Here is a 15,092-nt window from a genome sequence, read left to right on the forward strand (position 1 = left end):
ATTAGAAAGAAGTTCTACAGGTTTAGAAATATTGGGAAAATACTAAGCACATAAGGTTCGTTCTCGGAACGAGTGGCTTTCTGTCCACTCTCTAAGATTTCGGGACAATAAGACCTTAGCACTTACAGTTCCCTCTATTACCCTCCTCTTCGCTCGCGCTTAAAACAGTCTTTTTCGGACCTGTAAATTTGATCCACCTTTCCGACAGATACTCCTTATGTTACTTCTGGGCCCCGCCCTCTGTGATCAAGCTCATGTGTCAGTGGAGGCGCACTCCATTCAGTCAGATCAGAACAATAGTATTGTTGATAAATATAACGATGTTTTCAGTGGTGTCGGAGTATCTCACGTATTGGAACAGTTTTATTTTTTAAACCAAATTTGGGAGATATAAGCGAGCATTTTCGGCTGGTCTAACCTTTTCAAAATTATACCTTGGCCGTTCGCATTCATGAAAATATAATCGAGGTTTTATAATTCAAATAGAAAAAGTGTTTTATTATTACAAACTGGACATATTTATTTACAGAACATTTTGTACAGTTACAAAATTAGAAAGAAGTTCTACAGGTTTAGAAATATTGGGAAAAGTGTCAAGGCTCCTTGACATAACAAAAATTGTGCAACTTTTCGCCATCTATAGGACTTTAATTTAGGACTTTCTGTATGGCGAGCAAACGCTAGGAACAGCGTATTTCTGTTTCTTTCTCCATTTCAAGAGTCTCTAACTATTTCTTCCTCTCAAACTTCCACTTGTACACGGGCGCTGAATCAGGCGTTCCGGGCTTCACCAGCTTTGGTTTCTCACTCAGAAATCTCTGCACAAACAGTTTCCTCTCCACCACTCCCAAATTCCGTTTTATAATTCAAATAGAAAAAGTGTTTTATTATTACAAACTGGACATTATTATTTACAGAACATTTTGTACAGTAACAAAATTAGAAAGAAGTTCTACAGGTTTAGAAATATTGGGAAAAGTGTCAAGGCTCCTTGACATAACAAAAATTGTGAACCTTTTCGCCATCTTTAGGAATTTAACCTCGGACCTTCTGTATGGCAAGCAAACGCGAAACGCTAGGATAAAACAGCGTATTCCTTTCACCAATTCATACTATTTCTTCCTCTCAAACTTCCACTTGTACACGGGCGCCGAATCAGGCGTTCCGGGCTTCACCAGCTTTGGTTTCTCACTCAGAAATCGCTGCACAAACAGTTTCCTCTCCACCACTCCCAAATTCCTTTCCCTCTCCAGTCTCTTGCCTAACTTCTCCGCCTGTCTGGCTTTCACCAGCTTCATCTTGGACTTGACGTGTTGCGCCACGCTCATCTCCGCGATATCTTCGACTTTCAGTCGGTTCGTTTTTCTTGGCAGTAACTCCGGGAGGGTTTTCAGCTGTTTAACCACATCGAACTTTTTCGCTTCCGCTTCATTGTCGACGAAGAACACGTGTGTGTTTTCAATCTGATTAGCGGCGTCTATCATATGATTCCCCGCTTTGATCTTCTCGATTTTCCTCTTCTCCATCACGCGTCTGGAGGAGACATACTTAGCGTCCTGCGTGTCCATGAGAAGTTTCTGTTCCTCGCTGTCCTCAGCTTCGGGTTTGGGGTTCTCAAAATGTTCTCCATCCACCAGCCTCGCGTTTATCATATGCGTGTGAAACTCATCTTCATTCTTCTCAAGCGCCTTCTTCTTCAGAATCTGCAGGGTTTTCTTCTTCTTGTTGAAATGGTCGGCACGCACCCGGTAGTCCTTTTTCTTCTCGAGAAGGCCGAGTTTGCGTCGGTCCTCGGGTTGGTGACGCTCGCGATGTGTTTTCTGATTCACTTTAGCCGCTTTGACCCAGGACGACATGGTTCCCCCGCGTTTTCTTTTCTCTGAAAACAAGAGAGAAAACACGGGAGCGGATTAAAATTTTGAATCTGCTTTTCGTACAACTAGGGATTAGAAATCTAGGGTTCTAAATGATTTTGTTTGGCTTTAAAGATTCAAAGTTTGAAGTAATCGTTTTATTGAACCAATACTTTCGCCATTTTAAGGCAAGGTCTTAAAGCTACAACGAGTTAACCATGTATCTTTTTGTACATGTTGAAATCGTCATGGGTCAAAGGTGGGGAAAAAATCAGTAAATATAAAAGTAAGTTCAATCAATTTGTCCAAGGTTGAAGAGGAAACTTATGGGTCATTAAACGGAGCAGAGTTGGATGAGTTATTATATCGATTTTCTTTGTACACAAGTCCAAGATTTACTTCATCCACGACTCACCGTTTTAAGGCAAGGTCTTAAAGCTACGAGTTAACCATGTATCTTTTTGTACATGTTGAAATCGTCATGGGTCAAAGGTGGGGAAAAATCAGTAAATATAAAATGAAGTTCAATCAATTTGTCCAAGGTTGAAGAGGAAACGTATGGGTCATTAAAAGGAGCAGAGTTAGAAGAGTTATTATATCGATTTTCTTTGTACACAAGTCCAAGATTTACTTCATCCACGACTCGATGTAGGTACTGAGCATGGAGACGTGCTTTTCGTACAACTAGGGACTAGAAATCTAGGGTTCTAAATGATTTTGTTTGGCTTTAAAGATTCAAAGTTTGAAGTAATCGTTCTATTGAACCAATACTTTCACCATTTTAAGGCAAGGTCTTAAAGCTACAACGAGTATGGTTGTACATGTTGAAATCGTCATGGGTCAAAGGTGGGGAAAAAATCAGTAAATATAAAAGCAAGTTCAATCAATTTGTCCAAGGTTGAAGAGGAAATGTATGGGTCATTAAACGGAGCAGAGTTAGAAGAGTTATTATATCGATTTTCTTTGTACACAAGTCCAAGATTTACTTCATCCACGACTCGATGTAGGTACTGAGGCCATTTTAAGGCAAGGTCTTAAAGCTACAACGAGTTAACCATGTATCTTTTTGTACATGTTGAAATCGTCATGGGTCAAAGGTGGGGAAAAAAATCAGTAAATATAAAATTAAGTTCAATCAATTTGTCAAAGGTTGAAGAGGAAACGTATGGGTCATTAAACGGAGCAGAGTTGGATGAGTTATTATATCGATTTTCTTTGTACACAAGTCCAAGATTTACTTCATCCACGACTCGATGTAGGTACTGAGATCATTGTATCCACTGGAACATGGCCTCCTTACAGAATACTGATAGGTTCCGGTAAGAAACCAAACACCTTCAAGTTGCCACAGTCTTGCTTCCTATCATACTTATCATCACACGCATAGGCCAGGAGGTATTGCTTCGGATGCCAGGCCACAGTGAATGTTGCTGCCTGGATACAAATATCATACACCTTCTTGCCACTCTCCACATGGGCAATATCAATCGTCAAATCCTCACTGCCTGACGCTATCAACGCGCCATCATGTGAGAAGCTGATCGCCCGTACAGGCCAGTCTAATCTCTGGAATGTTCGGATACAGGTGAGTTCAGCCGCGTCCCATAGTGATACCAGAGCGTCCTTGGAACCCACGGCGAAATACTTCCCAGTAGGATCAAACTCAATACAGATACAAGTGACAGGGTGAGCTTTGAGAATGTTCTGCTCTTCCAGCTCTGGATAACTCAGGACGTAGATATAACCATCGCCATTGGTGAGGAAGAACAAATCACTCGAGTTATTCCACGAGATCTCATTCATTTAATTTATTTATATTTTAAGCTACCTACTTTTTTTGTCTAGAATTATTTAAGTATTGTTTATAATTTCAAGTTGTTATTGTTCAATGACAAAATGTTCCACCTTACTGTGGTGCTCTTTGAATTTGAAATCGAGCTGTTTCGGTGATATATCGGTCAAGACGCTTGACTGGTAAAGAGAAGGGCGTGGGTTCAATCCCAGGAGAGGTATGAAATTTTGTCCTTCCATATTATTTGAGAATTTGATAGGAAAGAGATCTAAAGTCAATCTGCCTTGAGTGTAGTGGGGTGAGCTTTGAGAATGTTCTGCTCTTCTAGCTCAGGATAACTGAGGACGTAGATATAACCATCGCCATTGGTGAGGAAGAACAGATCACTCGAGTTATTCCACGAGATCTCATTCACTTCAAAGTTAAACTGTTTCTCCGTGGTTATCTTGTTCATTCGTACATCTATGAAGTGAGTGTAGTTTAATAAGCTACAGAATTTTTCGAAAAAGAATCCTGGTTTAAAAATCAAAATTCAGAAATAAACGTAGGTCGATGCGGGTGGATTCTTAAAAATAAATAAAAGTTATACGAGTAGGTATACATACTTCCTTACTATGGATTTTGTGTTTAATTGTTATGGTACCTATGGTAGCGGCTTTAGCTTTCGCCGAATGGTGTTGGCAGAGTAAAGAAAAGACATCTTTTTGTATCTGCCATACACCGGGGTGATGGTCTCATCTCATTCACTTCAAAGTTAAACTGTTTCTCCGTGGTTATCTTGTTCATTCGTACATCTATGAAGGTCACTAAGTCCTCTTTGTTCCCCACAGCGATCGTGTTTCCATTAGGTGCCCACGTGATGTTAATGTTCTCTCCCTTGGTGGCAATGATTTGACCACATCTATGAAGGTGACCAAGTCCTCTTTGTTCCCCACAGCGATCGTGTTTCCATTAGGTGCCCACGTGATGTTAATGTTCTCTCCCTTGGTGGCAATGATTTGACTCTTCTGTGTACGCGCATCCCAGATCCGTACGGTTTTATCTCCGCTCGCTGTACTCAGAAGGTCTGGATTAGTCGCATGCCAGCATAACTGATCCACACTCCCTGTGTGGCCACGGTAGACCACTTCCTTGTTTAGATCACCTTTCTTGTCCAGTGCGAAGATAGCCACTGACTTGTCGAATGAGCCAGACGCTAACCTACGCCCATCACATGATTTGACTCTTCTGTGTACGCGCATCCCAGATCCGTACGGTTTTATCTCCGCTCGCTGTACTCAGAAGGTCTGGATTAGTCGCATGCCAGCATAACTGATCTACACTCCCTGTGTGGCCACGGTACACTACTTCCTTGTTTAGATCACCTTTCTTGTCCAGTGCGAAGATAGCCACTGACTTGTCGAATGAGCCAGACGCTAACCTACGCCCATCACAGCTCCACGCGACAGAATGCACTTTAGAGCCATGTGCCTGATATTCCTTGATATCATTGTGTGTGTTGAAATGCTTCACATAGTCGTCTATCTTACATCTGTTCCAATTATAGGAGATCATTATACTTACACGAGGTGGAACTGGGAGCCGCTAGGGAGCAATCTGAAACAATACAAACAAACAATATGTTACATTCTGAACTTGAGGAAGCGGACGCGTATAAAAATAACAATATTATTAAAGTCATAAAATTCCGAGAGGTAACCAGTGTAGCCACCGAGTTAGATTTGGTTTAGCAGGATTATGACTTGCAGTAATTCTTGGGGTAAAACTTCAGCATACATACTCAAATGCTTCAAAAGACATACTATAAAAGTTCTACAACAGTTTTCAGTCTACAAGCCCCCGAGAGGTAACCAGTGTAGCCACCGAGTTAGATTTGGTTTAGCAGGATTATGACTTACATCGATTCTTGGGGTAAAAATTCAGCATACATACTCAAATGCTTTAAAAGACATACTATAAAAGTTATACAACAGTTTTCAGTCTACAAGCCTTAGCACTTATCTTCAAAAATTAAATTAAAAATAAAAAGTTAAAAGCCATGCAATTACATGCATCCGAGAGGTAACCAGTTTAGCCACCGAGTTAGATTTGGTTTAGCAGGATTATGACTTGCAGTGATTCTTGGGGTAAAACTTCAGCATACATACTCAAATGCTTCAAAAGACATACTAAAAAAGTTCTACAACAGTTTTCAGTCTACAAGCCTTAGCACTTATCTTCAAAAATTAAATTAAAAATAAAAAGTTAAAAGCCATGCAATTACATGCAATAAAAAGAGATCTAGGAATTTAACATAATGAGGAAAATTACCTGTGTTGAAGAAATCTAAAACCTACTTGTACTCGGGACTCTTGGGAGTGTGGAATTGGATAACGGGACAAACGTTTCTGATAAATGATTGGACAACACACAGGAGAATAATATGGACCTTGTGAAGAATTTGGACCAGAAGGTTCTGTACTCTTAGGGAGAATCTATAATTATTGGAGAATCTATATAATTATTGTATAGGTAACATATTATTTATTTATTTATTTTTTTCAAGTAAACTATTTCAATTTAGAGACCGGCATTCTGATGATATCTTGAATAATAAAAAATTAATGATTATTGAAAATTAAAGACTTATTAAAAAAAATATTGATGAAGAACATGAGAAAATAACGCAGACTGGTACGGCTGGTACCTAATTCAAAAAATACAAACAACGAATCTCAAGAATTAATTATTATAATCAACATTTTGTATAATTTACAAACCTTTTCCATTTCTTTACATGGTGTACTAGGTACTAACAAGCTAACAACTACTGACTGTTCATTGTATATAGTTGGTACTTAATAATAGTTTAAAGTTAACTAAACTTTCCTTTAGTGAATCTTGTGAAATCTTAAAACTACTTGAAACTATCATTTATGGAGTAAGAGAATGATTGATATACGTTTTTTTTAAAGAGGTGAAATAAATGAATTATTATCTTCCTTAATAAATAGAATGCAAACAAAAAAAAGGTCAAATAAGTAGGTACAAGACTAGAAAAAAATTAAATAAAAATTTCACTTATTAAAAAATCGAAAATAGGATAGGTAATGTAAACAAAACGAAACAACATAAAAAAATAACTCTGACTGAATATGTACAAAATATAAAAAGGCTACTATCTGTAATATGTACTTCTACAAGTGAAAAGTTAATTAATGTAGACTTCTAAAGTCTCTGATAAAATCTAACATAAAAAAAAAACGGAAGAAATTAACAGATATTCAAAGATCAGCTTGTGGTTCTGATAAACTTGTGGATTTATTGCACATTACATTATTGGTATCACTTCACATTCCTTTTATACATTTGTTATTAATGTTGTTATCTTCTTCGTAGTTTCTGAATTAAATTGACTTGGTTTCAGTCTTGAATATTAGTTTTTCATTCATTTCTATTATTTTCAATTCCCCAGACCAGTTTGCAAAAGTCTCTCCACTTGTATCTACCTTCAGTTATATGTAGGTATGTAGGCTGAATTTTCTCAAGTTGTCACAGTCACTATATTCTGTTTTGCTGGAATAGGTATACAAATCGTTTCATGTCAATTTTTCAATAAAAATTTAAAATTTCAACCAGGGCACATTCCTTTTATACATTTATTAATGTTGTTATCTTCTTCGTAGTTTCTGAATTAAATTGACTTGGTTTCAGTCTTGAATATTAGTTTTTCATTAATTTCTATTATTTTCAATCCCCCAGACCAGTTTGCAAAAGTCTCTCCACTTGTATCTACCTTCAGTTATATGTAGGTATCTAGGTTGAATTTTCTCAAGGTTTCACAGTCACTATATTCTGTTTTGCTGGAATAGGTATACAAATCGTTTCATGTCAATTTTTCAATAAAAATTTAAAATTTCAACCAGGCATACTTAATAAAATATTTTAGAAATAACTGCATCAGCATACCAACTTCACATATTACCTCTCTCTGGTACCAACAGAAAGTGAAAGAATTAATGACCAAATATTTCTTGATTGAATTACCATTTCTTATGTTTCTTGAACTAGCTTTTCCCATATCTTTTGTGAAACCTTGAATGAAGTTGATCTTTGGAGCCTGGTTTTAATAGCTTAATTTTCACCACTGGCAACAGATTGCCTATTGGGATCTTATTCATTTAGCTGTCATAGCCAAAAGAGAATGATTGAATGATGCTCATGCAACATTACACTGGTGGTAATGGTTTATGTGTCTTGAATGAAACTTGTAGAAGTCTGTCACCAAGTGCATATCCATTTAATGATTGGATAGCAAATACTGCTTCATCATAGTTGGTCATACATACAAAACCAAAACCTTTACATTTATAGGTTTGAGGGTCTCTGACGACTTTCACATTTTGAACAGCACCAAAAGGTCCAAATAACTGCCACAGAACATTGTCTTCAGTCTCAGGAGCTAGATTGTAAACAAAAATGCACCAACCTGATCCATGCAATGACTTTGGTGGTAGCATGGAATTGTTGAGAAGATCAGCAGTGAGAGGTGCAAACTTGAAACGAGCAGAATGATGCAGGGGATTACCAAAGTGTCTCATAGCAGCTGCTTGAGCATTGAGATTTGCAGCAAGAGCTTTAGCTCTACCAGCAGGACTAAATGATGCAGGGGATTACCAAAGTGTCTCATAGCAGCTGCTTGAGCATTGAGATTTGCAGCAAGAGCTTTAGCTCTACCAGCAGGACTATTGGCAAATTTAACAGTAATGGGCTCACTAGCTCCTTCAGGGATTGTACCGTTCAGCTCCTGCATTGCGTGTTCAGCTTCAATGTGTTGATTAAATCTAACAAACCCAATACCTTTAGAAATCTGAGGGATCTCAGGAGTTCCAGAAACAAAAGAACGCACATTTTCACTGGCCATTTTGTCACACAATATTCTGGAAGTTATGATTGTACCATACGGACGGAAGAGATTTTCTAAATCTTCTTGTGTCATATGCTTGGGCAGTCCACTCACATATAAATTTGCCCGCTTTATTGCTTCACTGCTAGGTCTTGCATAGGACACTTTGATGGATTTATTTTGAAGCTTTAGTCCATTCAATTCAATGATGGCTCTTTCAGCATCTTCTGTTCTGTAGTAGTTGACAAATCCATACCCCAAACTTTGAGCTGTTGTCTTGTCTCTGATAAGCTTGCAGCTTTCAACTTCACCTACAGATGAGAACAAGTGCTGCAATTCTTCTTGAGTCATAGTTTGTGGCACATAATTTACGATCAAGTTTGAATTCTGTTCATTGACATCTGACTGATATGTAGATCTGTGTGATTGTGTTGTATTATACATCTCTTCGTGCTTCATCATTTTGAAAATTAATTTCTGTCAACCATCAACAATGAATGATCTGAAATAGCACAAAATGCTGAAGACTTTTAATAAAGTAGAAACCAAGTGAAACCAAGAAATCAAGTGACCATGTTTATACATATCAGTATAAAATGTCCCCCACATTGAAAATAAAAAAAGGTATGTACCTACTTGTGCAGAAGTCACGTTAGTGGAAGATTGCTACCAAAGGAACTGGCACAAACAAGCAGTGACCAGTGTTATTATAGGGTTAGGTTAAACGCAAAAAGGAATTTTCACAATTAGAGCAGTGATTAGTGTTACTATAGGGTTAGATTAAATACAAATAGGAGCTTTCTTTTCCACTGTCATGGCTTCTGCATTAAAAAAAATCTAAACCTTTAAGTGCTGATAAAATATTTTTGGTTCTAGAATGATTTGAAAGAAAAAAGGTGAATAAGTAGGAGTTAATTGATAGAATAGTTAGAAATAAATGCAAGACTACCATGTTAAATTGAGTACAAATAGAAATCTAGTGTTACTGCCTTTTACCATGCCAAAAATACTCCAAGTGTGCTGGAAATTGCTAGTTTTAGAAGACACACCAAAAAATGCCTTACCCACCCAAATAGGCTAAGGGGAGAGTCACTAGAAAAATCTCATACCAAAGATCTATGTTAGTGGAATAACTACAAATGGCCGAGACTACAATCACAGTTAATTTTGAATATCTTCCAAGTTCTACTCTTGGGTTAGGCAATTTAATTGGTTAAAGAGTTTGAAAAAACCAATCACATTGTTTAGTCCAAGAGTTGCACCAAGTTTAATCAGATTGTGGTCCCGTCCATAAGGCCTCCGTTCCATCTTACAACTACAATAGTTCATTCTCAAGAGGTCTTTCCAGAAGCTCCTCTTATCCAACACCTCCCTAGGTTAGTCTAGCATGATAAATTATCAACTTACGATCCAAATGAGTGGATGAGCAGTGATTCTTGTCCACGAAACAATGCCAATGAGTGTTCCAACTCTCCGATTACTTTTTAGCTACACACGTGAGCGGGTATACTGCTTGACTTTTGGTCTGATTTTCGCAGAGATTAACGGGTAGAGCTATGTAGTCCGATCGCACAAGAGTTGGTATTGTGTCAAAATGTACAGAAATCCAATGATTTATTAATTCTACTAAGCTCCTTGATTCTACTAGATTCACAAGCTACAAATGCACCAAAAATACAAGACAAGACTTTTGTAAATTTTAAATTTTCGTACCTACTTTTCGAGTTTCGCTTGCGCGTTGCGCGTTTTTCTGTACAGCAGTGTTGCAACATTGTCAGTTACAAGTATACAGGATCCACCAAAATCCGATCGAGCATAACTTTCCCCGTTAAAGGGCATAAATTTTCCCGTTTATAATTTTTTAACCTAAAAAAAGCCCAGCGGTAATGCGTTTGCTTGTCAATGTCCCGGGTTCGAATTCCGCCATTGACAAAAGTTTTTTTTTATTTAAATTGATTTTCCAACGGATTTACTTTCTGCTGACCCAGCACCTAAAAATAAGCCTCCTTTTTCTCTATCTGTTATATTAAATTACATTACGAAGTGAGAAATCTACAGTGCGAATTTTTTTGGATGCCTCTGGAACGGGGCTTTCGTTACCTACCTACATAGAGCTTGAAAAAAAAAAAAAAAAAAAAAAAGCCCCCAGAGGTTTGATAGGGGAGGGAACTCTTTTCGTCCCAAAACGTTATCATAAATAGATAAGGTTTTGTTTTCAGAACGGCTGGCTTTCTCCTTATTACCTACACCTTCTGTGTAATAATTTTCTTCTTCCCATTTTCTATTCAGATATCATCAAGTGTTTGACCTAGAAGGCGAGTCTGGCATTGTGGTGCGAGGTATCGGCACTGCAGTCACCCTAGCGCGTAACCTAGATCAAAATCAACCCCCTGGAGCTCCTCCCCAGATCAATTTGCCCCCTTATGCTGCCCCTGCACCCTCAGTTCATGACGAGTAAGTTATCTTTCAGATTGATGAAAAAAAAAAAAGGAAAAACTACACATGTTCTACATATTATTATGTACGTACAGAGCAGAGACAATGGGCTAAAAAAATCCACTTTTTTGGACTCAGGGGACCTTAAAACTAATATTTACTCCTATTTTCCGATTTTGAAAATTTGGACTGATTGTAATACTTTCGCATTACATGAATGCAATCGAAAGTAAAAAAGAGCGTTTCATCTCTTCTTACATATGTCAAAAGTAAATAATTAAAAATATTTCGTAGTAATGAAAGTAATGATAATCGAAAGTAAAAAAGAGCGTTTCATCTCTTCTTACATATGTCAAAAGTAAATAATTAAAAATATTTCGTAGTAATGAAAGTAATGAAACAAGGAAAACATATTATGTGTCCTGTGCTACATTTGATCGAACAAACCGAGTTCTAAGTTTTAACTCGACGATTTTTTTTCCTTCGGTTTGTCTGTCTTGTCTGTTGTTTCCTCATTTTAAAATTTACCCAAATATTTTCCGTTGAATGCTCAACATCTACCCCAAAACTTGTTATAAATTTATAATTTAAGCTTTACCAAGTGGTTATGGTTTAATATTAATTTATGTTAATTAATTTTCTTCTATTCTCTGTTTCTTTGTCTTAATCATCCCGTCTTCCTCATCTATGTTTGATTCTAACATTGTGTTAACTATCAATTAACGTTGTTTGTTCATAACAAAACATAATAATTGTTATTTTACCGTTTGAATACATGATTTTCGTGTGAACTTCCATTGTATTTTTGTTCATTTCCCTTAACTTCCCCATCTTGTTAACTATCAATTGACGTTGTTTGTTCATAACAAAAAATAATAATTGTTATTTTACCGTTTGGATACATGATTTTCGTGTGAACTTCCATTGTATTTTTGTTCATTTCCCTTAACTTCCCCATCTCCCCCTCTTGATTATTGTAACAAATTGATATTGATTGTGTTACAAAATGTTACTAAATGTTTCTACGTACTGAATGACATGTGCTTTACCATGTGTGTTTAACTTGAACATGCTATGACAATGAATTCCATTCAATTGATTAATGTCGTGTTTATATTTACCAACCTATTGTTTCATATTCTGTAATATTTGTGTGCACCTCCTTTCTAATGTGAAAAAAAAAAAAAAAACCTATGACTGAAACAATATTCTTCTAAAATTGATATTGATTTTCTTACAAAATGTGCAAACAAAATGTTACTAAATGTTTCTACGTACTGAATGACATGTGCTTTACCATGTGTGTTTAACTTGAACATGCTTGTCCCCCACATTGAAAATAAAAAAAAAAGGTATGTACCTACTTGTGCAGAAGTCACGTTAGTGGAAGATTGCTACCAAAGGAACTGGCACAAACAAGCAGTGAGCAGAACATATCAGTATAAAATGTCCCCCACATTGAAAATAAAAAAAAAGGTATGTACCTACTTGTGCAGAAGTCACGTTAGTGGAAGATTGCTACCAAAGGAACTGGCACAAACAAGCAGTGAGCAGTGTTATTATAGGGTTAGGTTAAACGCAAAAAGGAATTTTCACAATTAGAGCAGTGATTAGTGTTACTATAGGGTTAGATTAAATACAAATAGGAGCTTTCTTTTCCACTGTCATGGCTTCTGCATTAAAAAAAATCTAAACCTTTAAGTGCTGATAAAATATTTTTGGTTCTAGAATGATTTGAAAGAAAAGAGGTGAATAAGTAGGAGTTAATTTCTAAACCTTTAAGTGCTGATAAAATATTTTTGGTTCTAGAATGATTTGAAAGAAAAGAGGTGAATAAGTAGGAGTTAATTGATAGAATAGTTAGAAATAAATGCAAGACTACCATGTTAAATTGAGTGCAAATAGAAATCTAGTGTTACTGCCTTTTATACCATGCCAAAAATACTTCAAGTGTGCTGGAAATTGCTAGTTTTAGAAGACACACCAAAAAATGCCTTACCCACCCAAATAGGATAAGGGGAGAGGCACTAGAAAAATCTCACACCAAATATCAATGTTAATGGAATGACTACAAATGGCTGAGACTACAATCACAGTTAATTTTGAACATCTTCCAAGTTCAACTCTTGGGTTAGGCAATTTAATTGGCTAAAGAGATTGAAATCAACCAATCACATTGTTTAGTCCAAGAGTTGCACCAAGTTTAAAATGGGGTTGTGGTCTCGTCCATAAGGCTTCCACTCCGTCTTACAACTACAATACCTAGTTCATTCTCAAAAGGTCTTTCCAGAAGCTCCTCTTATCCAACACCTCCCTAGGTTAGTCTAGCACCTTCTGTGTAATAATTTTCTTCTTCCCATTTTCTATTCAGGTATCATCAAGTTTTTGACCTAGAAGGCGAGTCTGGTATTGTGGTGCGAGGTATCGGCACTGCGGTCACCCTAGCGCGTAACCTAGATCAAAATCAACCCCCTGGAGCTCCTCCCCAGATCAATTTGCCCCCTTATGCTGCCCCTGCGCCCTCAGTTCATGACGAGTAAGTTATCTTTCAGATTGATAAAAAAAAAGAGGAAAAACTACACATGTTCTACATATTATTATGTGCGTCCAGAGCAGAGACAATGGGCTAAAAAAAAATCACTTTTTTGGACTCAGGGGACCTTAACACTAATATTTACTCCTATTTTCCGATTTTGAAAATTTGGACTGATTGTAATACTTTCGCATTACATGAATGCAATCGAAAGTAAAAAAGGGCGTTTCATCTCTTTTTACATAAATATGTCAAAAGTAAATAATTAAAAATATTTCGTAGTAATGAAACAATTAAAACATACCTATTATGTGACCTGTGCTACATTTGATCGAACAAACCGAGTTCCAAGTTTTAACTTGACGATTTTTTTTCCTTCGGTTTGTCTGTCTTGTCTGTTGTTTCCTCATTTTAAAATTTACCCAAATATTTTCCGTTGAATGCTCAACAATCACTTTTTTGGACTCAGGGGACCTTAAAACTAATATTTACTTCTATTTTCCGATTTTGAAAATTTGGACTGATTGTAATAGTTTCGCATTACATTAATGCAATCGAAAGTAAAAAAAAAGGCGTTTCATCTCTTTTTACATATGTCAAAAGTAAATAATTAAAAATATTTCGTAGTAATGAAACAATTAAAACATATTATGTGTCCTGTGCTACATTTGATCGAACAAACCGAGTTCTAAGTTTTACTCGACGATTTTTTTCCTTCGGTTTGTCTGTCTTGTCTGTTGTTTCCTCATTGTAAAATTTACCCAAATATTTTCCGTTGAATGCTCAAAATCTACCCCAAAACTTGTTATTGATTTATGAAAATTCATGTTTTACCAAGTGTTTATGGTTTAATATTAATTCATGTTCATTAATTTTCTTCTATTCTCTGTTTCTCTGTCTTAATCATTTTATGGTTTAATATTAATTCATGTTCATTAATTTTCTTCTATTCTCTGTTTCTCTGTCTTAATCATCCCGTCTTCCTCATCTATGTTTGATTCTAACATTATGTTAACTATCAATTGACGTTGTTTGTTCATAACAAAAAATAATAATTGTTATTTTACCGTTTGAATACATGATTTTCGTGTGAACTTCCATTGTATTTTTGTTCATTTCCCTTAACTTCCCCATCTGGTGTTATATCAATTGACGTTGTTTGTTCATAACAAAAAATAATAATTTTTATTTTACCGTTTGAATACACGATTTTCGTGTGAACTTCCATTGTATTTTTGTTCATTTCCCTTAACTTCCCTATCTTCCCCTCTTGATTATGTTAAAATTGATATTGATTTTGTTACAAAATGTGCAAACAAAATGTTACTAAATGTTTCTACGTACTGAATGACATGTGCTTTACCATGTGTGTTTAACTTAAACTTCATGCTTTGACAATGAATTCCATTCAACTGATTTATGTCGTGTTTATATTTACCAACCTATTGTTTCATATCATGTAACATTTGTGTGCACCTCCTTTCTAATGTAAAAAAAAACACCTATGACTGAAACATATTCTTCTAATATGATAAAATCTAATATGAAAAACAACAACAATAACTGAAACATACCGCCTTGTTACAAAATGTG

The 15,092-nt window shown here is 36.3% G+C and overlaps 2 protein-coding genes and 1 pseudogene across 4 annotated transcripts; all 3 read right to left on the reverse strand.

Moving 5' to 3' along the window:
- Window positions 1-494: 494 nt before the first annotated feature.
- On the reverse strand, window positions 495-10,226 carry LOC103511165 (ELAV-like protein 3). Of its 3 annotated transcripts, XM_026825016.1 has the most exons (4): window positions 9,938-10,222; window positions 5,209-5,241; window positions 1,227-1,879; window positions 495-842 (listed from the first exon to the last, which is right to left on the reverse strand). In XM_026825016.1, the coding sequence occupies exons 3-4, from the start codon at window positions 1,854-1,856 to the stop codon at window positions 729-731; spliced, it is 744 nt and encodes a 247-aa protein (XP_026680817.1). In that variant the 5' UTR covers window positions 1,857-1,879; window positions 5,209-5,241; window positions 9,938-10,222; the 3' UTR covers window positions 495-728. The 3 variants fall into 3 exon arrangements, with proteins under 3 accessions (XP_026680817.1, XP_008474106.1, XP_026680816.1); XM_008475884.3 differs by lacking the exon at window positions 495-842 and having other exon boundaries at window positions 858-1,879; window positions 9,938-10,221; XM_026825015.1 differs by lacking the exons at window positions 495-842; window positions 1,227-1,879; window positions 5,209-5,241 and adding exons at window positions 7,276-8,272; window positions 8,362-9,032 and having other exon boundaries at window positions 9,938-10,226.
- Window positions 3,191-3,656, reverse strand: LOC113465313 (THO complex subunit 3-like). Its single transcript, XM_026825012.1, has 2 exons — window positions 3,237-3,656; window positions 3,191-3,205 (listed from the first exon to the last, which is right to left on the reverse strand). The coding sequence occupies exons 1-2, from the start codon at window positions 3,654-3,656 to the stop codon at window positions 3,191-3,193; spliced, it is 435 nt and encodes a 144-aa protein (XP_026680813.1).
- LOC113468252 lies at window positions 3,920-5,199 on the reverse strand (annotated as a pseudogene).
- Window positions 10,227-15,092: the final 4,866 nt, after the last annotated feature.

Source organism: Diaphorina citri, unplaced genomic scaffold, assembly GCF_000475195.1.
Source record: "Diaphorina citri unplaced genomic scaffold, Diaci psyllid genome assembly version 1.1 scaffold682, whole genome shotgun sequence".
NCBI classification, from domain to species: Eukaryota; Metazoa; Arthropoda; class Insecta; order Hemiptera; family Psyllidae; genus Diaphorina; species Diaphorina citri.